This window comes from Periophthalmus magnuspinnatus, chromosome 15 (assembly GCF_009829125.3).
Source record: "Periophthalmus magnuspinnatus isolate fPerMag1 chromosome 15, fPerMag1.2.pri, whole genome shotgun sequence".
Taxonomy (NCBI): domain Eukaryota; kingdom Metazoa; phylum Chordata; class Actinopteri; order Gobiiformes; family Gobiidae; genus Periophthalmus; species Periophthalmus magnuspinnatus.
Genome location: NC_047140.1, coordinates 18,122,134 through 18,147,719, shown reverse-complemented (window position 1 = coordinate 18,147,719; position 25,586 = coordinate 18,122,134). Strand labels below are relative to the sequence as shown.

At 38.7% G+C, this 25,586-nt stretch overlaps 1 protein-coding gene across 1 annotated transcript in view; it reads right to left on the bottom strand.

Moving 5' to 3' along the window:
• Window positions 1-5,653: 5,653 nt before the first annotated feature.
• The window catches only part of ttc7a (tetratricopeptide repeat domain 7A), a 69,577-nt gene continuing 49,644 nt past the window's right edge, over window positions 5,654-25,586 (bottom strand). The window contains exons 19-20 of the mRNA XM_033979763.2: window positions 18,567-18,769; window positions 5,654-7,547 (exon numbers count right to left, since the gene is read on the bottom strand). Coding sequence (XP_033835654.1) covers window positions 7,329-7,547; window positions 18,567-18,769 — 422 coding nt within the window. The 3' untranslated portion in view covers window positions 5,654-7,328. The remainder of the gene's footprint in view (window positions 7,548-18,566; window positions 18,770-25,586) is intronic.

Sequence of the window (25,586 nt, the reverse complement as noted above, 5' to 3'; positions counted from 1 at the left end):
TTCTTCATGTTCTATAATGTTATGGGTGTTGATATAAAAAGGGCAACAGCAGCAACTTCTTAGACAAAAAATACACCAAAATAAAAGCATGTTTTTTTCCATTTTGGATTTTTAACCTCCTGAGACCAGGCGTCCAAAATGGAAAAAAAACATGCTTTTATTTTAGCACTGAAAAACTTGTGCCCTTACTGTGACCGAGCTTGCATCTCCACAAACCTGACTCTTACCACCACCTGCTTGTGAAATATTGTTAAACTATAAGCTATAATGGATGAATGTTCTGAAGTATGTTTTTAACTTTCCATTTCCACCTCCAGAAAGTCCTCCAGAAAGTTATATTTTATTCTTTTCAGGGATTTCAGTCATATGAGTTTTTTTTATGGACTCCATTTTGAGGACTTTTGAAACACAGACATGAATTGAGTGCATTTGTCAGTCATTGCTAAAGCCACCAAGCGAGTTCAGAAACTTTGTAGAACCTAGTGCCAGTCTCCCATTTACAATTATCTTTTAAATTTTGCATCTCATGACATAAGGTCAAGATTTGTGCTTTGTCTTAGAGCTGGAGGACAAACAGTCACCACTAGATCTCTTATTTTAATGTGTTATGTGGCCCTGATGGAGAGACCTATAAATGACATAGATATTATGATATAAACTATGCCATAAACTTTAATATAGAGATGAGCTTCACCATTCTTTTATATGTGACAGAACATTCAATGCTTCGTCAGGCTGGAAACCGCGCTGCAGTGGACTAAAGGCATTATCAGCAGCTGAGTCAGATGAAGGTCACCGAACAAACAACCTGAACACAGGGCCTTTGTTTGGGCTCGGACAATAAAACGTCTATGGCTACTGCAGTGTGACTAAATAACGCACACACAATTTGAGAAACGTATTTTTAAATCAAAACACAAAAGCGCAAATGTATCAGCAAGTACACAAATGAGTCAGTACTTGCTGATTGCCATCGCTACAAACAGTAAACTGAGATCCAAGGGCAAACTCTAAACTGAATACATTTTGGACAATGGTGTATGGCGTCACATGTTTTTGGGAAAAAATATGTTTTTTATGTGATTTAAAGAGAAGGTATTATGCAAAATCGACTTTTCTACCATGTTCTAACGTTCTTCCCTCATCAAAAACATGTGTCATTCAAGCAGCTCCAGATGTTTTTGGTTGGAGGATAAAGGACGTACTAAGATCTTCAGTGTGGGTGCTCATTTAACATATTAATTTAGAGCCTTTTAACAATGTAACTCCTATATATTTCAGACCAGGATAACTAGATTTAAAAAAAAATCAGTGGGCTTTCTATTATCTCAATAGTTATAGTAAAGACAGCTACAGCCATCTTTCTGCAAACTACTCAAAGCCTAAAATTCTGAAGTAATTTAAACTAACCCAGATATTTTTTGCAGTATTGCCTTCTGTCCCTGGTCACACTTGTTGTCCTCTCCTCTTGGTCCACTCATAGAGGGGGCGATGTCCCGTGGAGGACTGGGGCACCGGTGTCCCCTTACCCCCCCCATAGCCCAGTGACAGACGCCCTGTAACTAGACCCATCTATTAAATGACATGTAAAAGTTTAATCGGCTCCAATGGGTGTTGTTAGAAAACAAGGGGGCATTGTTTGGGTGGCACTGGCACAGACATGGGCCCGTCCTGTCAACTGGAGATGGATGAAGAGGACAGAGCCAGACAAGACCTGGAAAAAGACTGAAGGGAGACAAGTTAGGATAAGATTAGTTAGAGCCTCAGTCCACAACTTTTTAGCCATAAAATAGACTAAAATAAAACTAGGATTTCTTTTTCTTTTTGGTTGTGTTTAAAAAAATACACATGCTCTGAACAGACTCGCATTTCCACAAACCTGACGCCACCTGTTTGTTTCAATTGTTGTTTCTTTGGCAATAATATAAAACATCTATCTCCATGGTTGCACCTCCAGATAGTTACACATTGTTGCTTTAAATGACTTCTCTTTTATGGGTTATAGTAATTTCTTGCAGGAATACACTGCTTTTTAAAATGTGTTCTTGTATCCAGCCTGCACCAGTTGTAGTAGAATTATAAGGAAGGACCCTACATTTGTCACAACTTAAATTGAGGGGTTGCTGGTTCAAATCCTGTTCCTTGGCACGATCATTGGAGTTGACCTGCTGTCTCACTCTGGTCTAATGGACTTGACTTCAGAGTGTCTGCTACATCACTGTGAGCTGTGGGACTCTTCTGCTGCTTATGTAATACTGCCAGGCCCCTCCTCCTCCTCCTCCTTGTGTCTTTGCCTGATGAGATGTTGCGTTCGTTTCTATAGCAGCCATGTAGAGAGAGAGACGGAAGGAGGTAGAGAGGGAGAGAGACAGAGAGGGACAGGGAGAGAGAGAGAGGGAGGGAGGGAGAGAGAGAGAGGTAGACAGAGAGAGTGAGTGAGGAAGGTAGAGAGGGAGAGAGACAGAGAGAGAGACAGAAAGAGAGAGAGAGCAAGAAAGTGAGAGGGACAGACAGAGAGAGAAAAGGAGAGAGACAGAGAGAGAGAGCGAGAGAGAGTGAGGGAGGCAGGAAGAGAGACAGAGAGAGAGAAAGAGACAGTGACAGAGAGACAGAGAGAGGTTTTTCCAGTAATAATAGTATGGTTATGGTAGACTTAAATGTTGCCATATGTCTGGATGGTGTGAATTAAACAGCAGGTGTGGGTCAGTGTGTGTGGATTTGAGAAGAAAGTTAAAGAAGCAATTTTTGTTAGGAAATACAATCCTTCCTTAGACATCATCATCACCTATTTATAACTCAATCCTCAGACCCAAAGCAAACAAAGGAAACAAAGAAAACAATAGAGCTAGTTCACACTTGGTGTAGCTCAATAGATCTAGCCTAGAAACTGTAAACAATAGCTGTTTCAGTGTAGGTAGCTTCTCCCTTCAGATAAATATAAGGCAGTGTCCACGAGTAATCTGACCAAAACTGAAGAAGCAGCTTGGATGAGCAGCAAAACGTCTTCTACAAATCCTACACATTTTTTGTCCAGTTCACAGATTTAACTTTGGCTTTTACTGATGAACCTTGTTTACTAGGATTGGGTCCATAAACCTGCCACATTAAAGATACAGCTTCAAACTGCCATTTGAAATTTGACAGGCCAACCTGCCTCTGTTGTATTCTCACATAACACCACTAGATGCTGTCCATGTTATTTCTGTCTGATGGTGTGACAACTTTGGTCTGACAGAAGAAGGCCAGAGAGCACAGGTGAGCATGAACAAAGGTCAGGGTTCACATCTGCCATCTTCTGCCATCTAATAGTGAAAAAATAAAATAAACTTACAGAGGGTAGCTCTAAAGTCCTCTCGAATGACAACTGACTTTTTTCATCCACAACAGAGACACTTGTTATTGTTAACTTGTTATATAACCATTATTATTTCATACATTATAATCACTGTATTTTAGACCATTTTTAGACCATGAGACTGATGTCAACATGAAGACATTGTGAGCTTATTATTATTATTGGAGAACTGGAGATTGTTTGGCCCTTGGAGTAATGTATCAATGGCTTTATTAATAAATGACATTATGAAAGTGTATCCGATTCGGCTGACCTCCAGAGCACCCCTCACCCGGTCAGGACTCTGGTTTAGACCTGGTCTAGACTTGGATTCGCTGAAGGTTTATGGTTTCCCCTTCATTATTATTTCTGCCCTGTGAATGCCCTCGACAACATGGCCGACACAAAAGCTCACACTAGGGTGACCTCAAAGCAGACAACATAAGTGAAAAACATGATATTAAAACAAATAACACAACAACACAAATAGTAAGTTTGCTAACATATCTCTTTGTACTATTGTTGATACATAAGTTCTTGATATTCATAATTTTCAGATGAGATTTCATTAAAGGTGCACTTTGTAACCTATCTGATAAGAGAGGAGTCTGCCACCTGTTTTTATGACATTAAATGAATATAACTTGCATTTGTTCAACTACAATTTTATAGCAAATATGCACCTTGAAAAACATGCAATTTTGTGAATGGACTTAAAAAAAGCACAGAGGAGCACATAGAATTGCCAAAAAGTGAATGACACAAGGTGAGACCATTTTCAGCTCTCTTTCAAATAAAGCCAAAACACTATCACGCAAGACTGAAATTATATTATGGCAAGGCAAAGCAAGGCAAGTTTATTTGTACATGAATAAATTTAACATTAAAAGACAAGAGTGCAGAATATAAACACATTTCAGTCATATGCACAGCTCATTATAGCAAAATTTGTCTTGAAAACATGTTTTGTATTTACATCAATAAAAATCCAATCTATATCTTATGTATCTTGCTGCATGTTGTATAAGACATGGACCGTGCAAATGCCATTATATGCCATGCTAATAAAGCCGCATTGTATTGACTCTTGTATTGGATTTAGACAGAGCTTCAAAGAATGACGTCTCCCAAAGGCCCTGATTTATCCCATTGCGCTGATCAATTTCCTCATCGATTATAGCCGCTCACAGCCCACATGCAAAAAGCAGACATCAAACAGACAGTGTTAGGCCTGGCTTATCAGATCACATGGTGTTGCCATTTGGTCTTTATATGGCTTCCTGTATTCCCAAGTTATCCATGGGAAAATTAAAGGTGCCCTATGTAACTTTTCAGGTGGAGTGTCTGTCGCCTGCTCTCTTCCAGGGAAATGCTATAGTATGGCACCAAATGTATCTATCTTCATGGAGACAAGGAGGTTCTGTCTCAAAGCCAAAGTTTCTGTGAAGACGTGACCCCGTTCACAATAAGACTGCATGTTTTTCAAGATGCTTTTAAGCAATAAAGACACCTGTAGTTTAATAAATGCAAAACAGATAAGTTTAATGCATGTTCCAGTCACAGCAATGATACCATGGTGACAAGGAAGTGGCAGACATGTAAACTGCACACAGAAAAGCACCACACCGCCCAGGAGTCGAACCCAGGACCTTCATGCTGTGCGGCAAAAGCAAGTGCAATGTTATAGCGTAGAGTCCCTTTTCAAACCACTTATGTACTTTAAAGGAGCACTATGTGACTTTTCAGGTAGGGCTGCCACCTGGTTGTCTTCATGAACATACTGGTTTGTCTGGAATTTTCCACAGTATGAACATTATCTCAGCTGAGACAAGCATAGTTGCAATAGTATAATGATGTAGCGTTGTACAGGATAGAAAATAAATGTTATGCTTGGTGACATAGGTGCTAGTACATGAGTGTTCTCACCATCTCCTGTAAAGACAGCCAACTTTAAACAGTGCCAAGCCTACAGTGGCCACTTTGACACACTTTATCAGCTCAATGTGGTGTTCTCTCTCTCCCTTTCTCTGTATGTCTCTCTCTGCTTTTCTCTCTCTCTCTGTCTCCTCTCTCTCTTTCTCTTTTTCTCTCCCCCTCTCTCCCCTCCCTCTCTCTCTCTGTTACTCCAACGATGAGGCGGCTGCTAGGAAACAAATGCCACATCGCATCAGGCAAAGACACAAGGAGGAGGAGGAGGACCTGGCAGTATTACATAAGCAGCAGAAGAGTCCCACAGCTCACAGTGATGTAGCAGACACTCTAAAGTCAAGTCCATTAGACCAGAGTGAGACGGCAGGTCAACAAGCACAGATGTATAACCCCGTGGTCACTGATTATGAGTGAAATAACCACACTGAAAAACTGACAAATGTTCAAACTTGTCATTGCATGTGAGGGGACTGAGTCTGCAAATTGGCTGTAGGCAAAAAGGCAAAAAACTCCTGACCGATCTTCAAGTTTAATTTTAAGGGTGCATTACGCAACTTTTCTGGTTATTTCAAGATGTTTTGTGCAATAACAACACCTGTAATTGACAAAATGCACAAGTGAAAGTTTATTATCATACCGCAATATGCCAAGCAAAGCAGTAACATCTGCATGGAGACAAAAAGGTATAGCAGACTCTTTACTAGAAATGTTACATAGTGCACCTTTAATACTTTTAATTGCGCAGTTTAGTGTATTGTGATGCCACATGTAAACACAACATATTTGAGTTACTGAAGATAGACATGGGTGCTACCGTCCAATCAGATCACAGCGGCTTTGTTTACATAGACATGAATGAAGTGGTGCATAATGACTGCCACTGATGTGTAAAAATAACCAAAACTTGTATGGAGAATGACAATATTTACTGAAACGTACAGTATTTTCAATGTAAGAGAAATATATTATTTTGGTATCAAGCATAAAAACACAAAATTACTAACTTACACATAGTGACATAAGGAATAAAGAGAATAAATAAATATTATTTATAATATACACAAAACACCAATATTGTTTTTACCCTTATTTTCAATACAAACTTTGAATAATACTTTAGTCCCAAGCCATTTCAATATATAAAACTATGCAAATATGATTTCACAAGACCAAACAGTTCTAAGCCCCACATACACAGCTGAAATATAGACTTTATATGAAACTCAGACTGAATGAAACTTAAATCAAAGTCAAATAAAATATAGTATACAGAAACATTTTTGAAAATTACTTTGGTATCAAGCATCACACTGTGTGCTGACTTTGTGTAGTGACAAAGTACAGCCAAAAGCCACAACAATAAACAGACTGGGGGCGTGTTAGCGCCATCCTGAGGGAGTGGCAGGCCAGCCCAGTGTGAGGCACGGCCCACGAGGGCCATCTGATGCCACTTGAAGCTTTGTCTTTTTTTTACAGTAACAACTTGGGTTATTTTTTAAAGACAGTACAATAGGAGATGTATTTACCTCATTGTGATTGCACCTCACAGCTGAAACATGTCAACAACATCTCCTACTGTCTTAAAAAAAATCCCTAAATTGTTAATGGGTATAGAGAACCAAAAAATATACTCAAGTAAGAGTAACTGTTTGGACATTTAATGTATGGATAAGGCAAAACATTAAATATTGCACACATTCAGATATTTTTAAAGAAAAGACCAGACACATGAAAATGTGTAGAAAAGGTAGATGTTCAAATCACTAAGCATTGTCAACAAAAAGTTTTGACATGTGTAGACTTTGCAAAGTGGACAAGATAACCAAAACTCAAGTTACTCAAGTAGGAGTAAATACTTGAGTAACTTGCTCCAACAATCTGGTCATTTGATCCATGAGGCTGTGTTCATGGATCAAATGACCAGACTGTTGGAGCTGTATGAATAAAACACAGTTGTCACACCAGTCATCCAATCAAACAGTTGTTGATTGATTGGATGACTAGTACCCCTTTAGTGCTGGGTCATTCATAGTTCTTGTGTCATGATGGTTTAGCAGTGGGTAGTTCACAGTTCTCGTGGTATAATGGTAAATGGACGTATGGGGCTGGAGGCCTCGAGCTCCAGAGCAGTGAGGAAACAGTCTGGAGCCTGGCTGCTCTGCCTGGACTGTAGAGCCTCCCCCAGACCCCCCCATGCCTCATGGGACGTACTGTGCACCTGCACCGCGTCACGTAGGACCTTCTCTCCCAAAAGCACACTCCCAGTTTTCACCAGCAGGCGGCCCTATAAAAAAAAAGATATACCGGTATATGTATAAGAATTTACAAACATTCTTATTCTTATTCTTACTTATATATAATAATTCATATGACTGTGCTCAAAATGGTTCTGTTTAGTTGTGCATATGACTGAAAGTTTTTTTTTTCCTGCACTCTTCTCTTTCCATTTTCATTTTATAATCGTTATTCGTGTTTTGATTTGTTTGTATTGTAATTTTAATATCTTCCTTATTCTATAAAGCTCTTTAAATTATGCTATACAAATAAACTTGCCTTGCCTTGAAATGGTCCAGAAAGTACTGTTCATATACCAGTACTGACAACTTCAAGTTTAATACAGATGGAACAGCCAGCCTCATCCTTTATAGAGCTTTCATAATGTCACTTTAAAAACACTTTAAAAACAATTAAAAATGTCAGCTTCTGAATACCTGCACTTTTCCATATGGCATTTCCTGTTACCCGGAGACAATCTGAGAATTGATAATGAAGTCTAATCTGGCAAATGTTTAGTCCTGTTCCTGTACAACCTCTGATTTAACAACTTAAAACCTGGGTGGTGGAGGACAATGATTCCACCATTCCAAGTGCACTGTGTTGTCCGTATCGCTATAGCTTTCCCAAAATGGTTCATGTCTAGTTTGACAAAAAAGCAGAAACACACCACTAAACAATTGATTATTTTTAACCAAACGCTTACTTCTTGTGATAAACAGCCAACAACAAAGAATGCTAATTCTGACCCTACCCTGACCATGGACCACATCTTAAATAACTGTATGCAGCTCGAAGCACCTCTAAATGAGAAAGCTGTCATTAATTGTTTTTATGTCATGCTCAAACTGAGATGAGCAGGTGGCAGCATTTGGAAAAAAATGGATGCTTGCAATGCATAAGATATGTGAGTAATAAGTTTGGACTACTACAGTTTAAAATGTAGTTCTGTTTTGCACCTCAAAAAGTAAAAATCAGGCACAGCGCCTTTATCAAAGTGTGGAATGACTTTGGATCGCTGCTCTTTAGTAAATTGAATAAATGTATCTGAGTACTACCCCCCTCTGTTGTCTCCCCCTTCACCCTCCCCCAGCTTTGGCCCAGGGTAACACTCTCTGCTCACTAACACTGCAGTAATTGGGCTGAAATCCACTGAGCTGTCTGATGCAACCCACCACAACACCATCCTGTCCTCCTCTCTCCCTTCATTCTGCTCATTCTGTTTTATTTTTACAGAGGAAGTCAAAGCTCTTGGGTGGTTGGTAGACTCTGTCAGGATGAATGGGACACGACAGGGGCAGAGGGGGGTCTAGGAAGAGCCACTGGCTACTTCTGGTCCCGTCTGCCTCCCTGTCACTAGAGGATAGTTATTTCCCTACAATAATAGCACCCATAGACTTACATCACACTGCACACACTGTACAATGTACCTGTATACCGCCTGGTGTCTACTGCACAATTGTTTCATCTTATAAAATTGCTGAATACCACACTTCACAACATGAGGAATTTAGATCATACAACAGCACACATTCACACTGGCAATGGTGCACATGATCAGTTGTAGCTATGATGAAAGTTTGTCTGCATGAATGTCAGGCTCCTGGCTCAGTGTAGTGAACTCAAAGAAGTTGTACAGGTTAGCTAAGGTTAGCGCTACATTCTAGTGGTGTTTTTGCATTTGTAAAAGTGGATCCCATTCATGGCAGCGCTCTTCTGTTGTTACTTTGTGCATGTTTTAGGGCAAAACCGAAGTGCCAGGAGGAAACCCATCCAACACAATGAGAACTCCACACAGAAAAGCCACAGCCTGAGTATTCAATCAGGGACCTTATTGTCGATAGTGCTACCTCTCAAACACATAGCTGCTCTATTTCAGAAAAAGATAGAGGCTATTCATAGCACTGATAACAATATGAACATGGACATCATAGGGCACGGTGCTGAAGAATCTAAAATGGTTTAATTTTACTCAGCCATCTGTCCACGGCTCCACCTCAGAGTCTCTCCTCCAGTCGGCCTTTTTGTGCCATTTTAAAAACCGAACAGATAAAATAAAGCCACGAGTGGGAAGCTGTGTTTTTCATCCAGCCTTCAAACTCCATTTTAACTTTTGGAAAAGCACCAGGGACACACCACATTTCATTATTTCCTTTTGCTACACTGAGCATATCTACTGTTACATGTGCACTGTTTATATTAAATCTATATATACTATTAACCATCTACAGTACATTTTATTGTATTTTGTATTTTATTTGTTCTCTACATTTGACCTGGGGCAACGTGTTAGGAGAAGTGGCGGACCGCAATCAGAGAACCATCTCCAGATCTTAAGCTAGATTCAAGACCAGGGATAGGGGTGGACAATACCGATATATAATACTTATTACTGAACATATATTAGGTAGGGCTGTAGTCCTTTAGTTGTTCAATCACTTAATAATTGGTCAGTGGTACCTTAGTCAACCAAAATTTGCATTGGTTGACCAATTATTTTATTTTGTTTCTAAAGAATTCTACAGGAAGTGGGTTATCTGAAGATTTTGGAGTGAATCCTGTGTTTTAATCTGCCTTTTTCCATTTATTTATACGTTTCCAAGTATATTTCTGTATTATTTCTTTTGTGCAACCCCTTGCAGTTATAATATTTAAGTGCAGCTACATGGACAGATCATAAAGACAATAAATAGTCTCAGAGCTTTTGTCATACCCCCCTTTTGAATTGACTAATCTATCAGCAGGGCAGGTATATCAATATAATACTGAATTGTTCAACATGGCTCTCACAATACAAACACTTATGTGGCTCAATATTGTGACCCATGCAGCAAGATACGTATTGAATTGAGAAAAAACTGTAACTGCAGCCCCAGTGTCTATAGTTTACAACTGTTTCTTAAACTGTGGCACGTGTACAATTGGTGGTATGTGGACTACTTCTGGTGGTACTTGGGATATTCTGCAGTTTTAGTGGTTGGTAGTTTTGGTAGTAATTTAGAAATGTATTCATATTTTTGTCCTCTATTTTGTTAATCCTCTTGTAGAACTATATAGCCATGGTTTAGTCTGCTTTACACCAGCTTTACTCTTAATTTAAACGTGTTTTAGTTCTGTTTTTGTTCTGGTTATACATAGAAGTATTTTTTAGGTGCTGGTGTACAGGTTTAATAATCACTAGTTTACAGTAATAAGTTGTTTTCACAGTAGAAAGCTACACATTTTAATTTACAGTGTGTTTTGTATGAGCTGCAGTGAAATGTCCTACGTCATCTTTAGATTACAGGCTGGATACATTGGAGATTAAGTGACAGACTGCAGTAAATAATAATGGGAGCGGTATAGAGAGCCCATACATACAATACATCTGTGACCCAATGCCCTGTCCCTGACCCTCTACCTGAACTCTTAATCTAATCAGTCTGGCAGGGCATGGTTTTACTACTGTGTTTTGAGTTGGACTTGTGTCTTCAATGTGTCTGTTGACTCTGAGTTAAAGATGTGTAAAGATGTGTAAAGATGTCTCTCTCTGTCCTTTATGGAACACTGAACAATGTACTTACTTGCATATTATGATCGAACAAGAAAGGAATTATGTGTTAAACCAACTTATGTTCAATTTGCTTTGAGAATATGAGACTGTAAAAAAGTTCAGCCTATTCAGGTCAAATATTAGCATGTACCTTAAGCATTCTGAAAATCCTAATCATTCACCATTAATTTTTTAAGTGGTAATGCTAAAAAACAACTAGAATGCTGATACTGATTATTGATTATGGCCTGAAACCTGATAATGGTGAAGAGATGGAGAGGGTGTGGTGGCTGATATTTGTGCTGCTGTAGTAATAATGGATCAGTAAATATTTACGGTACATTGCTGAAACGGTAGAATGAAGGAGGAGAGAGACAGTGCATCTTTATAAATGGTTGTGGTTGGTTGAGAGAGTTGGTAGAACAATAGAAAAACACAATTATTCACGTCTGGTACTGGCACAGTTAGTACAGTAGCTTGTGACTGGAATCTACTCAAAAATGCCTTTAGTGAACTCATGAACTGAAATGACAAACAAGAGAAGTATTCTGTCCACTCCTCCTCTCTCTCCACCTCCTCTTTCCTCTCTCTCCTCTACATTCCTCTCATTTTCCATCTCTCTGTGTCTCTCTCTCCCTTTTCCCCTACTTCCTTTTCCTCCTCTCTTCCCTTCCTCTGCCTTTATCTATTTCAACTATTTCTCTCCTACCCTTCAGTTGTTCCTATCTATCTCCTTTACATTCCACTCATCCCTCTGTCATTCCTCCTCTCAACTTCACCCTTCCCCTCACTCACTCTCTACCTCTTTCATTTCTTTCTCTCCCCTTTTGACATTTTTTCCCTCCCTTGCGCGCTCATTCCCCTTCCTCCTCTTTTCTCTATTCTCTCTGTCACTCTCTTTTGCTCTCTCCTCTCATGTTCTTGTTGCTTCCTTCCTTTTCTATCTTACATTCCCATGCTTTACTCTCCCTTGCTTCCCTTTCTGTCTCTTTCCCCTGAGCCTTTATCCCCCACCCGCTCTCCTCTCCTTCTACTTTCCCTAGCTCTCTCATCTTTACATTCCTCTCATTTTCCTTCCCTTTCCTGCTACTTCACAATCTCTCTCCCCTCTCACTTTCCCCCTTTTCTCTCGTCTCTCTTTTTCACCCCTACTCTCCCCTTGTTTACTTTCTCCTCCTTACATTCCTATCTATTTTTCACCCATCTCCCCTCTCTGCCTCTCTTCTTCTCTCTCTCTCTCCCCTCATCCTTTATCCCTCTCTCCTCTTCCCTCTCTCTCACTGCTAGAACTGACTGTAATATATTTCTCCGGTTGCTAGGCGATCCTATAAAGCAGACAGTAGCAGCAGCACAGTGTTATAAATAATGTATTTGCATGATCTAATCAGCTGACAGCCCCTACCCCCATCGTCGTCCCGGAGGGGGGAGGGTGAGAGGGGTGAGGACGGGTGAGGAGGGGGGAGGGTGAGAGGGATGTGGAGGAGGCGAAGGGGGGAGGGGTAAGGCAGGAAGAGGGCGATAATTGGGACGCGATTAATTCAATGAGCACAAGTTTGCGTCCTTGAGATGGAGCTGCGTGTGGAGTGTGTTTATGAGTGAGAGACTGAGAGAGTAAAAGAGACATTGGGCTGGTTCTTAAAACTAATTACATCATTTATTATTTATTTATGTTACCTTGAGGCACCATTTTGAGGACTTTGGGCCATACAAAACTTGAATATGAAATGTTGCTGACAGTGGCACTGACGGATGGGTCAAATGAACATGACAAGTTTCCTGCAAATTATCAAATTATATCTTAACCTTGAACTTAAACATCTACATGGAGATAAGACTAAGTTACAGGTCAGATCTGTGAAAAGACAAGTCCAGTCACATAAGAACAAATGTTTCTCAATGCATTTTCTTTAGCATTACATGTGTACTTGAATCAATAACGTTAATACCACATTCCAGGTAAAGTTACACAGTGTACTTTTAAACCTTCTGTTACATCTATATGCCTTATATATAAGAAGTTGTGTTGAAAGCTGTTTGATAAAATGCAATGTGCTTTGGTTATACGCTCATACCTTCCCCCAAAACATGGATTCATATACAAATGTACAGTAGGTTCCATCTGCACTACCACGCCCTCATTCATCCCAAAATACTGACCACAGCTGACCACAGTGACTCAGCCTCTCATACACCACTCAAGTATGATGGAAATACAGAGAGCATACCGAGAGGAAAAGAGAGAGAGAGAGCAAGAGAGCGAAAGAAGAGAGAAAGAGGGGGGGGGGGGGGGTTCACAAGAGACATAAAGAGAATGAGAGAGAGAGAGAGAATGAGAGAGAGAGCAAAAGAGAGACACGAGAGACAGAGAGGGTGGGGACTAGAGAGATGGGACAGAGAGAAAGCGTGCGCAAGTGTGAGAGAGATGACAAAGAAGGAGGGCAGAGGGAGAATGAAAGAGAGAGAGGGAGGAAACATAGAAAGGGATGAAACAAAAACATGGCACTGAGCTACTGTTTCCCTGACTCAGATTTACCTCTTTCAAGTTCAACAGTCACAAAAACTCAGTGAACTCCCAAATATTTAGTTTTTATATTTAATATTTAGTGAGAATAAGAGCGCTCATGTCACAGCCTCAGGTGACTTATTCATATAATTGTGTTGGGAACTCGAAATTATTCTGTTATTTGACATAATAATAAGTTCCTTGTCTTGCAAATGAATCGAATTAAGTATCGCATGGCAAACTATTGTACTAAGAGAGCAATACCCAGCCCTAACTACCTGAGGCTTAAACCATGTCTAAAATAGGACTAAACTAAGTTGTTCTAACCAAGAAATTTCTTAAATGAGAAAAACAAGAGGATAAAACTGACTCCAAATTAAGTGAATACTAAAACCACAGAGGATTCTGCATACCACAGTTTGTGAAACACTGTCATAAAAGCAGTATATTGCCCTTTGAAATCCACTATGTTAAAATGCCAGTGTGAGACCCATTTCAAATGACAGAGCACATCCACGGACTCAAGATACTGCACATCCATAACTATATATATACTGGATACAGATAGTGAAAGCAACTAGTGCTCACATTAAGTTACATAACATGCCATTTAAATGAGGGCTAGGGACACTGATGGCTGTTTCAAATCGGTGTCTCACTTGAAGGCACTGAACCAGATTTTTACTACCTTAAACATGTGGAAAAACAGAAATAGTTCCTTTTAAACAGTTTGTTCCAATGTTACTCTTACCTTACTTATTTAAATACAGGACACTCTATGGTGTCAGTTTCAATAAACTTGGCTTTTCTATTAAGCCTTCTTCTACTGACTATTAAAGTTACATCAATGTGTGAACATAGCACCACAACATCTACCAAAACCAAAAAAACATGAAAACATTACATTTTCTGGGAGGCATAGAAATTCATAGAAAGAACCCTATGTGCTTTTCAGAATAATAGCTGAAGTGTAAGACGATCTGCTGCCAGAATAATCAAAAAAGGCCCAGAGGCACTGTGGATAAATAGGCCACTGGAACACATACTGTCCATAGAGTTTTGAGTAAAAATAAATGCAGGAGGAGGATTGAGAGCAAGAGACATGCGAATGGAGGAGAAGAGATGGATTATGGGTAAGATGATGTAAGACTGAAATAACATGGCAGCACTCCAAATGTAATGCCCCACTCGCTGTCACCTTTAGATACACTAAAGCCACATGACAAAGCATTAGAAGTCTTGAAGTCTTGTATGGAAGCGAGGAACTGGTTTATGTGTAGTGTATGTAAATAGAAAATTGTAAATGTAGGCAACATAATAAGGAAAGTGTTCATAATTGGTGGTTTTCAGATTCAAGAACATCAGGATGTCATACTCCCAGATGGGGGGCAAGAGCCAGTTTTCCTTATGGATAACACTGTATTTTGCCATGAAATATTTAAAAGGTACCTGAACCTGATTATTTCTATGACTGACTAGATCCAAGAATTCACTGTATTATAGACAAAGACAACTCTGCTTTTTAACAATATTCATTTTAGCTGTATTAAATATAATTGGCCTGTAGAATGCTATGTCATCTGAAACTCAGCAATAGATGCATTTTAAGTTCAAAATCCAAAATTTTGTATTATCCAGTTTTGTTGAACAACTTCGGGACATGGGCATTTTACTTAATCTATCATAAGTAAAATTCAGAAATGAAGAAGCCACTTGAATGTATGCCTTATTTTTACACTATTTTTTTTTCTTTTTTTTTTTTTTTACAGCTATTGTATCATACTTAAAAAAAAAAGAAATACAACATGCGTAGATTTTTTCATTGTAAACCACAAAATTGATCCAGATCTAGAGACAGGTTCATTGACTTCCTGTTCAAAATTGCAGAACTAATAGAAGCAAAAGATTGATTTTGCATAACATTAAAAATAGAGTAACAAGGAAAAGTAAAGGGGTGAATGAAAAAAAAAAGCAAAGTGACTATTATTATAAGTATAGATAACTCATAAATTAGTTATATGATTCTTAGAGAGGTCTACCCACTTCTCTTATTGGTCCACCTCCATCATGGTCCGAGTGAGTGACAGGTGAATATAACATTCAAAAGGGGTAGCGGATAGTGTTAGTTTTCTCTTAAAGGGAATATTATCAAGGGAACATGAATTATGATTTAGGCTCTGAGAAATATGCAATATTTTTTGGGGGGAGGGGGGTCTTCTATCCAAAGCTTAAGTGTAAGTTGAATGTATGGGTTCACATGTGCTAGCTCCAGATCCACACAGGCACATCTGCCCCGTAACAAACCCACAATCGGAGGCTGCCAGCTGGCTCCGCTTCAAGTCCTCACCCCTTGGGACCAGTTCTCCCACAGGCCAAATATGGAAGAGATGCGTACTCTGTCTACCCCAGTGGGACCGCCCATAAAAACATACAAAACACACCACTTGAGCTCGAGAAGTGTTAACCTTATGTGGTCAGAGGGTTGCCAGGTTTGGAGTAAAAAACATCATGTATAATATTGAGCTTCAAATGTGTCTACAAACATATTGTGGCTTAAAGACCTGTCTACTGAATATAAATGTCCCTGTATATATAGTAAAAGCCAAAGTTAAATCTGCCACTGATGAGCAGCGAAACTTCTTCACTCCTACAACTTTTTATCCAGCTGACAGATTTAATTTAGGCTTTTACTATGGATCAGACCTGGATGACTGAGGGATTACATAGATGTCCTTGTATATAATGGACTAATCCCACTTATTTTTAAAGGAGACGTAGATGTTATCTACCATGCATTTATTACATTATTGGTGGTTATATTATGTTTTTTAAAAAGCTGCAAAAGTACTTGATTAAAAATAAATATATATAGTGTCAAATTTAGAAAAAACTGTCCGATTATTGTCATCAGGATAATTAAAAAAAAAATATATATATATTGAAATAACATTGCTCATCCCTGGTTGAAAGTAGTTCTGTTTTTCACACTGGCTGTTTTGACACAAATGCTATGGTGTAAATTACAGTGTAAAATAATCTAATCATGGTACATAAAACATTTTAAATGTGTTTCTGCTCTGTGGACATCAATGGTAACTTAATTACCAGAAATAAAGTGCTTGAGAGGAGTTTCCATAGCCAAGCATGATGTTAGCATGTCTCCATTAGTGTAAGATCTGATGATGTAATGTAGTTGTAGAAGTTACTGTTAAACATTGAGGGGCTTGTATGGCTGCAGTTTTCAACTTTTCGCTTGTAGTATCAGCATAAAAACAATTATATAAACAAGATTACCACAGAGTACCATCTGTAAGTGGCTGAAGCAAAACATATGTAATTTTAGCAAATTTTATAATAAAGGACTAAACTAGGAATAAATCAATATTTAACTTGGGCTAAAGCAGAACAAAACAAAGACCAAACCAAGTGCAAGTGTTACTAAAAATCCATGTTCAACTTTCACTAAATCAAGGAAATCTTGTAATAAATGAAAACTAGAAATGCCCTTAATCAGAAATAGACAAAAATACAATATAGTCTTATAACCAGAAGTGTGGCTGTTTGATCCTAGCTCTGACCAGTGCACACTTCACCCACCTTAACAAAGTATGAATATGATGTGTGCTAGGATACTGGTAGTGGTCAGACCACGGGCGTAGACAGGCAGGGTAGCTGTGACTACAGAAATCGCTTAGTATCAACTAAGCATTGTGCACTGAGTTAAATTGAAACATTGTAAAGCACTTGGAGTATATTGAAAGGTGCTATATAAACCCAAGACCTAAGAAAAAACTGGTAAAAAACTGTAAGAAAAGATCCTGTTTGCAGTTTTTACTATTTTTTAACAGTAGAAAATCTATGGAAGCCCGTTTCCGCCATGAAAAAAAAAATAAAAGCCCCACAGAAAGTCGAAATTACGAGTTTTAAACTCGTAATTATGAGTTTTAAACTCGTAATTATGAGTTTAAAACTCGTAATTATGAGTTTAAAACTCGTAATTATGAGTTTAAAACTCGTAATTATGAGTTTAAAACTCGTAATTACGAGTTTAAAACTCGTAATTTCGACTTTTAAAACTACTAATTATGAGTTTAAAACTCGTAATTAGGACTTTTAAAAGTATGAATTATGAGTTTATAACTCGTAATTTTGGGAATGTAACATTTACAAAAAGTGAACCTCATCAATTTTGATTAAATGAATTTGGTATTTTAATAATTTCCTCAATAAACCAGCGGGGTTGTGACCAGCTGGCACTCTGCTCAGACCAGGAAAACGAGCGCTCACAGACACAGAGCACAGCTCATGAGTGGTCAGAACAGCACTCAGGGCCCACTGATTTGTTCAAGACGCCAGAAACTTTACTGGAGCTTAATTTATTCATTTTTTAAAAGTATGTAGGTGATAAACATAACAGTCCTCCTCCTGTCTCCTCTGCTCTGTACACTCAGTTGCAGTGTGCTACAAGCTCAATTAAGACTTTAAAAGTTCTAATTACGAGTTTTAAACTCATAATTAGTAGTTTTAAAACTCATAATTACGAGTTTTAAACTCATAATTAGTAGTTTTAAAAGTCGAAATTACGAGTTTTAAACTCGTAATTACGAGTTTTAAACTCATAATTACGAGTTTTAAACTCATAATTACGAGTTTTAAACTCATAATTACGAGTTTAAAACTCGTAATTTCGAGTTTTAAACTCATAATTACGAGTTTAAAACTCGTAATTTCGACTTTCTGTGGGGCTTTTATTTTTTTTTTCATGGCGGAAACGGGCTTCCATAAAAATCATACTGTTGCAGAAGTAAATTTTTTCAGTATCAACAACATGATTATCTAGTTTTAGTATCAGTTAGTATTTGAATATCACTTTTTTTAATCTTAAATGCTGCTTTAATTTAACTCTAAAATATTGAGAAAAATGGGTATGGGGCAATACAGTAGGACATTGTATACTACCCACTGTACTCTTCCCACAGTTTGAGAAGCCTCACCAAATGCACAAGGATCCTCTCCCCGGTTGGGTGGATGGCCAAAGCCTCTTCATACAGACTCTTGGCCTCCTCCGTGTGCCCGCGGAGCTCAGCCAGATGCCCCCTCTCCAGCAGCACTGAGTGGGAATTTGGGAACAGGGTACTGGCCTCAGTGATGCAGAGGTGAGCCTCCTTCAAACGACCCTCTGCCATGAACAACTCACCTACAGGAAACAAGGACAAGATACAAAATATAGGGTTTGGCGTCAAGATGTGAAAATGCTCTACATCCCTCACATTGTACACTGCTCTACATAAGAATAAATGCTTAATAATATTCAGTTTTGTTTGTTTTTGTTTCATTGACCGATTTCCATTCACATGTTTTATCTTTGAAAAATGGTTGTGCAACACTACTGACCCCCAACACTTTTTGAATAAAAAAGAAAGTACAGAGCAGTGGGCAGAGAGGTGAGTAGGTGAAAACAGAGATTTTTAGAGCACTCAAGCCTCGAATGCAGGACAATATAGAAGCGAACATCTTAAATCAGGTTATAATATTGTTTATTTCTTTGGTTTGTGTTATAACCTAATACTACTATATACAGTTTTCAGTTAAAACTAGACTAAATACAGTGTTATTATTATTATTATTATTATTATTATTATTATTATTATTATTATTATTATAAGTTGAGTTAGGTCAATGTATTGCTACTGATCTAAACTCAAAATCTACTCAAAATTCCCCACTAGCACAAAATAAACTGAGCAATGTTGGTAAATGAATAAAACTCTCTCCACCCCAGGACAGATGACAACTACATTGGGTCTTTGGTAAACCATTACACTTGTACTGTGACAGACCCAGATAGATGCAGTGTGAAAGAGAGAGAGGAGCAGAGCTTGGGACATCCTGAGCCTCGTGACTAAATAAGGCCATCTCCTTCACAGCAGCCGTCCTGTGCCTCCTCTGCTCCCATCACTGCTGCTGCTTAACCTCTGCACAAACATTCACACAGAGACACGCCCACCTGCACCAAACCAACCAATCAGAGCGCATATTTTAGAGAACGCCACTCTCGAGGCAGGAGAGATTGGTGAGGGCAGCTCAATCAAGCACTTTTGGTTTCTAAGGTCAAATTCTTGAGCACTATAAAGGGAATTTTTTTTCAGATATTTTGAGACCTACTCAAAACAAAGTACTGATACGACTTAAACAATTAGGTAAAAATAAATACTATTTTTCTAACAAGCATTGTGATTAGATTAGTAATTTATCTTTTAATAATATGATTTGGTCCAAAGTTCACATTTTAATTGACAAAAACACAAAAATATGAACTGACAAACCAATACAAAACATATTTGTACAGATCGAAAGCACAGGGTGAGCAGTTTTCATGCAGAATAAGACTGGATATTTTGTTGTAAACTGTAATGCTGACCCAAATTGTAATTTTTGTACTATTTGTCATATTAATGTGATGTCATCTGACTGAAATACAGAAATAGAAGATCACTGCATTGCTATTTAGTAGCTGAACCACTACTGAAAAGGAAGAAAAAAAATATTCTACTCTCTCTAAAAAAATCTGAAAAAGTGTGGAGTGTGCCTAAAGAGAGACTATATAAATAAATCTGTGTTTGGGCTGTTTGTTTACCTGCTCTGAGCCACAGATGGGAAGCTCTACCTCTGAGAGACCAGAGATACCTCCCAGCCTCGGGGTTAGTTTTACAATCAACATTTCAGGGAAGGACGAATTGCTGAATATTTCCAGGTAATTTTTAAATCGTTTGAGAATCCACCCGAGGGAAAGCTACGAGATTTAACGAGTTAGCTGGTGCGTACGAGGGTTTAAGTCTGACTGGATGGCATATGGTTTTGGGAAATAGAAATATACCAGGAATATACATAAAGAGATTGGAGACAGGATGCTTGCAGTAAAAGTAAAAACATAAAAGTTAATTTCCAGAGTGAGCATTACTGTACTACTTTTACAGTAAGTCACATTTAATGCTTTCTCTAAAGACATGTTATTGCTCATGACCGCAAAAGCTAACAGCACAGAAAGCCAGCCACAAAGAAATTATTATGAAGATTTCCCCATATCATGCATTGTCCAACTTCTTGAACAATATATGAAAACACATCTCTTTTTTCATTTTACAGTATATATCATGGCTAAAAGCTCATAAAATCAGTCATAATATAGGAGTTTGACAAAATAGTCACTGAACCAGTACAGTGCTGTGTGCCCATACTGTGTACCAGCCATGTAACTGTCCCAGTGTTTATCCCAACAATCAGGATGTGAGATTGGGACAGGAAATGACCGTCCCAAAGAGGAATGTTGAGATTCAGAGGAGCACTGCAATGTGAGGAGGCTAGACCTACACCCTGAGTTGCTCCTAAGGCAGAGAAAGATCTTGGAGTTTTTATTTATTTAATTGATTTTGTATTTATGTACAGCTTTTGCTTATTTGATTCTACAGTTTTCATTGTTTTGGACAAGTAAGATGAAACTGAGCATATATCCTGTTTCCTGGATTTGGTTTGGTCTGCCCAGTTAAGGCCCCTCACAATCAAGTTATTTGCTCATAGTTTAAACTAGTTTCAACAGAAGCCACACATTGAAACATCCAAACTTGAGGGCCTGCCTTGACTTCACTGACAATCAATACAGTAAATTAACCACATTTATCAGAACTTTGGCTCAAGCTTAAAACTAGGGCTGAATGATATGACAAAACAATTAATCACGTTTTGTTTCCATCATATAGATCAGTGGTCCCCAACCACCGGGTACCGGTCCGCGGATCAATTGGTACCGGGCCGCGGGCCGTCCAAGAAATAATTAATTATTTCTGTTGTATTTATTATCTGAGTCTGAACAATCTTTTATTTTGAAAAATCTTTTATTTTGAAAAATGACCGGATTCTCTCGGTTACATTTCCGTCACTTGAGCGCCGACAACTTAACCACTTAGCGTTCCGACGGCCCGCCCGCGTTACATGTTACAACTTTACAGCAATGTACGTGTATTTCTGCGTCACCCACACAAACAATCTACACATCAAATGAAAGCTACGGCATTCATCTTTCTGAATATAAACCATTTACACCTCGAATCATCACAGTGCTGACAGGAAAGCCGTTTTTACAGAGAAGTCAGAAATGTGAATCTGGACTTTGAGCACTCAGGCTCTGTCAAACATCAACAGATTCACACAAAGTTGGTCTCATTCGTTACGTAAAGGTCCAGAGAATTTAATCCAGTCAAGAAATTATGTCCACAAAGGAAGTTAGAGCCTCCATGTCCAGTCTGCTGCAGGAAAGTGAAATCTGTTCCGTCACTTCTCCGCGTAAAAACACGAGACTGGATATAAAGATCCGCGCGTAAAATTATGCGCGCATATTGCGTAATTTTACGCAGCAGTTTTGCGTTTTAAACATGACGAAACGGACAAAACAAAGGAACTAACCGTGCCCAGTCTGCCGGAAATAACCACAACAACAACAAAACAAAGGAAGTACGCGACCGAGGACACTGTGGATGTTTGTACAAGTTAAACTAGAGGCATCTCGGACCCGGAGCGGTTCGTGGAGCCGAGTGAAGATCTCATGATGGACTGAGGAGTAGAGGGACCTTATGTTTTGATGGACTGGATGCTGTTCCTGATCGGTAAGCGTGGTTTATTCTGCTATTAACTTAATTGTGGGTCAAATGTGTATCATGTGTAATCATTAGCATTAGCATTAGCATTAGCCCCCCCCCCCCCCCCGGTCCGCGGTAAAATTTTCAAGCGTTGGCCGGTCCGCGGTGATAAAAAGGTTGGGGACCACTGATATAGATTGATCAGCATTTTCCATGTTAGCAAAACTGTCTATAAACTATTTGCATCTAGTCTAAGTGTATGATTTACATGCTAGTTGTTGTTAGATTTACCGTCAAAGCAAAACTCTGCTCTGGTCTTTGAAAGTTGTGAAAAACATAGACTCATTGCAGTAAAAAAAAATAGGATGCTCGGAATTCATGAGGTAAAAGAGGAATCTCTGTTTTTCAGATTTTTAAGACAGTAAAAATCAGGTAGAGTGCCTTTGATTTTCTGAACATAAACAATATAGCCCCCTCCAAAGTCTGGATTTTACCCGAAACCGCAAACTGATACCTACGGTGAATGTTTTGAATTGACAAGGGCATGTATTTTCACTATAAAAACACCCGTAGGAGAGTCTGAACAAACGCTAGGTGAGGGGGGTAGGGGAGGACAGGTTTCACATCTGAAAACTACTGGTGAAAAAGAAATCAAATAAACTTGCCATATTGTGAAACATTCAGCCCTAACTTCTTGTTTACCTCATATTTCATTTCACAGGCAGATATTTCACCAGTAATAATTCTTTATACAGTATTGCTATTTCAGTCTGTTTGCGCTGCCATTCCTGTCTTTCTGCCCCACTTCAGAGCACGGCTGACGGAGCGATGTTTGTTCTGAGTCTTCCCGCTAATGCTCCTTTGCCTGTGCACTGCTGACCGGACCTGAAAACTGGAAGTAACACTGGCTCTGTACTGTATGCATCAGTGCTGATCTGGCCTTAATAAAGCAGTCTGCACATGCACAGGTTAAGGGTGCTCTCCCATTCAAAGGTATGCACTTTTCACTCTTTTCACTGCGGGCTCAGAATAGCTCCAGCCAATAAATAGTTAAAAATGGGCCATGTTTTCTGATATTGGGGCAGGCAGCTCGAGCAGTGATCTAAGAGGAGATAGAGAATCACTACAAAGCAAGGCAAAAGAGAGATTTTTTTTTTCTCCCATATTCAATTCTAAATGACATTGCACTAGTTTGTATTGTACTGTATTGAAAAAGAGCATGGAGTCTGGTAAATAATGGTACATTAAATGAAAATAAGAGCATCCATATGTAGTACAACCAATGAAACTATTAAAATTGCAATTCATTGTGATTGATTACTTGTTACTGTATATTTAGAGGCTATATTTTCCAAAATGGTTCTTTATTTTATCATTTAAGTCTACATATTTTGTTGAATTCCCACAATTCTGTGCTTTCTTGACTTGAATATCATTTGTGAGTGTATCTGCATAAACACTGATTGAGGAACATTGTACTAAAATAAGTCAAATTTGATAATACAAACCCAATAATCAAACTATAGACCAATATAGACCAAGACTTCAAAATTGTTACTAAACTGGGACCAAATTCGGAACTAATCCTAGACTAGGACTAAATGAGGACTAAAGAGGACGAAACTAAGGGGTATATTTACCAAGTATCTGTCCATGGGCTAAATGCATTGGACATGCTAAAAAGCACATTTAGTTGAGAATAGTGTCTCTTATAGACGCTTGCTTTTATAGAGCAAAATCTGGTAAATGCAGATGAAGTTCTTTAGCAGGTGCTGCTTGATTTATCAAGGCAACAAGAACAAAAAACTTTGGAGAAATTCACCACAGTGAATAAGACAGGTGTGATTTATCTGCGGAGGATAGACAGTTCCAGTTTCTGCTAATGCCGCATTATAAGTGTTGTTAAACATGCACAAGTCTACACTTGCTAATTCACAAAGTAAAAATAGCCTAATGATTGCGTTGTTTGAAGGTAGCCTCGATGTAATACAAAGACAGCCTTTACCTGTGACTTTGCTCCTGTCCCTTGTAATCCACAAAAGAAGCAAGTGTCCCAGCAGCTGTCCTGTCCAACTAATTGGGCTTTCACGTGTCTGTACCTCATTAAAATCCTGACAGCAGACACTGAGGGGTCCACATGGTGCACGGGATGGGGAGCACCTGTTGTAGGTTGCGGACTCGTCGATCACCTTGTCCTCCCACACCACATTCCAACCTCTATACGACATATGTAATGTTTCATGTTGCAAAACCTCTACATTTGTAAAACTTGTTAGTGAATATGTCCTTGAATGTATTTGTTTTGACAACATTATTGCAGTAGTTGCAACTGCCACATTTGTAAGTGCCTTGTTTCTATGACAGCCCAGTAGAGCAGGTAAGCAACTTGTGACTAGGCTAGAGCAGAAGACCTGTGAAGTGAGGGGAGAGGGGAGCCAGGCTAGTGTCACATTGGAGGATACTCTAGTACTTTTTTGTGTTTTTTGATTTTGTAGGAAAGATCTCCATATTGTATTTAGAAAAATACTGAAGTCGACGATCCTTCCTGTTGATTTTGATGACTTTTGAAAGCGCATGGTCCAAGTCCTCTTTTTGCAACCTCTTGTCCGAAACCTTGTGTGCATATCATTTGAGTGAGTACTGAAATATTTTTCCATGTTACTTTTCCATTTAAGGCGTGAAACTGGCTGAATGGTATATTTGATATCAAAGAGTGTGGGTGGAAATCTCCGCTCTAAGGATGGTGTGCGGTCACTCAACTTCCTGTAAATGGAAATATGTAGTTTTCACGTATCATCAATTGTGATTTGAAGGTCTAAAAAGTTTATAGTTGTCTGACTGTATTCCAAACTTAATCTAATGTTTGGGTTTGTCGTATTAAGGTACTCAGAAACCTATGAGTTGTTGATCAGTTCCTTCTAAGACAAAAAAAAAAGGTCATGTAGCATAGTCCCATGTATCAGCCCTGTTTTTTTTTGTGTGTATGGCTTAACTCTCATTTACATATCACATTTGCAGGAGGAGTAAGAGTAAAACATGCGCAACACATCCACAAATAGCAAAATTTTTCACTCATAATTTAGCAGCTGTCTTAGCAAATATACCTCCAGTTCTGAATTTGGACTAAACTGGGCTCAAACCAGAACCATACAAGGATAAGTGTGAACGCACCCTTTGTTTCTTATTATGCGCCATGTAATAGTTTCAGCTTGGGTTGGCTTTTTGTGTTCACCAAAAGGCCATTGCATTTGCATGTTTGATATATTTGCATTATGTTATTGCAGTTTAACATTACTAAGTAAGTGTTCTTAACACAGTCCCTCCATTTCCAGAATAGATTTTCATTTGTATTATTGGTCTAAGAATTTGACGCTTAAAAAC